At 38.2% G+C, this 1,634-nt stretch overlaps 1 protein-coding gene across 1 annotated transcript in view; it reads left to right on the top strand.

Moving 5' to 3' along the window:
• Positions 1-598, top strand: part of LOC115243183 (venom acid phosphatase Acph-1-like) — a 10,928-nt gene extending 10,330 nt beyond the window's left edge. Inside the window, exons 8-9 of the mRNA XM_029819965.1 lie at positions 201-346; positions 434-598. Coding sequence (XP_029675825.1) covers positions 201-346; positions 434-598 — 311 coding nt within the window. The remainder of the gene's footprint in view (positions 1-200; positions 347-433) is intronic.
• Positions 599-1,634: the final 1,036 nt, after the last annotated feature.

The raw sequence follows: 1,634 nt of genomic DNA, 5'->3' as shown, positions 1-1,634 counted from the left end.
TTATTATTATTATTATTATATATCTTACGTATCTATGTATTTTTATAAAATATTCAAATATTCATATTTTTGCAGGTGTATTATTACGCAACGATATGGATCGATCTGAACGATCTGAACGTGAGCGCAATGTTGCATGCTTTAAATATATTCGATTCCCGTCCTCCAAAATACACGAGCAGTGTTATCATAGAAAAGAATGAGGAAGATCAATCTTTTTTCTGCACACGATCTGAACGTGAGCGCAATGTTGCATGCTTTAAATATATTCGATTCCCGTCCTCCAAAATACACGAGCAGTGTTATCATAGAATTGCATGAAAAGAATGGCGTTTTTTTTGTCAAAGTAAGTGTCTAATTTCATCTGCTAGTAACACACGTGTGATAATACGAATAATACTTGTCACTAACGCATAACAATTAATACTTACAGGTGCTATATTATTTAGGCATTCCACCAAAAATAATAGAAAAAAGCATCCCCGGTTGCGCGATATTATGCCCATACGATAAATTCGTTCAATTAACATCAGCATCAACTGCGACGGATGAAGAATTGGAGTGTCCAGAAAAAGTGACCGTTAGTTTTGATTTCTGACGATTAAAAAAAAATTAATTTTCACGAATTTAAAATAGAAGTTAAAGTTAACCGATTCAGATAAATGGAAAACTGCGAATATATATTTTAACTTCTCATTATTAACGATTCAATCTTATTTGGACCGAATGGTTTATAAAAAAGATAAAATTACAATTTTTTTATAATCTCTTACGCGACGCATAAGAAGTATTACGAGAATGCCGTCCCTGTCGGGTGAGACAGCGGATTTTTATTACACTTTCCACGTTATTATCCGGTATCGCGTACCGTTGAAAACTAGATGCCCATACGATCGCGGAAAGTTAAGTTCGTTAAGTATGCCCAGAGCCGTGTCTTATCGAAGACACGAAGCTCAGATCCTCCGCCTACCGTGCCGTAGCATAACAATTACCCTATTATTTCGCACACTCTCTCGGGGCAATTCGCCGTTGGGCCTATACACCGCGTATTTCCGTTTCGCGATACACTCTCAACTTCCATTAAGGTTAAATCTTTTCGACCGTCGCGTAAGCAGATATCAACGCTAAAGTTTAATTTGTCCGTCTATGTTATTATCACTTACGTCGGTACAGAGAGAGAGAAAGAAGAACATTTGTTATTGCATGTGAATCAATTTTTTACAAAATATGTTTAATGTAGTATAACGTATATTTATTACTAAGAAGCATTTTCTCAAAAAGCTATTATTAACATTTGTAATCTCTTTTTACGACTTGCTTTAACAAAACTCACGAGAGCGTGAAATATTGTCTCGAAGCGATCCCGGCCTCGAGATAATTAATACGACCGATGTTGTACGTTGAATCTGCCAGGCCGCGCCTCGCCTCGTCAGGACTGACCAAATTACTCTCAAAATTGGCTTCGCGTGACGCGCCGCATTACGACATTCTGATATAACCCCGTTTGCACCTAACTACATTAAATTCCAAAACAAAATGCGCGAACGAAATTTGCATTTCCCCTCTGGCGCACACATTGGCGCGCGACGCCGTTGGGAGCAACTCCCGGATAAAACGTGTATGACGCGCGCGGC

The sequence above is a fragment of the Formica exsecta genome, unplaced genomic scaffold, assembly GCF_003651465.1.
Source record: "Formica exsecta isolate Colony F162 unplaced genomic scaffold, ASM365146v1 scaffold696, whole genome shotgun sequence".
Lineage (NCBI taxonomy): Eukaryota > Metazoa > Arthropoda > Insecta > Hymenoptera > Formicidae > Formica > Formica exsecta.
Note: the sequence above shows the minus strand (reverse complement) of the source record. Positions and strands in the feature narration are given on the sequence as shown.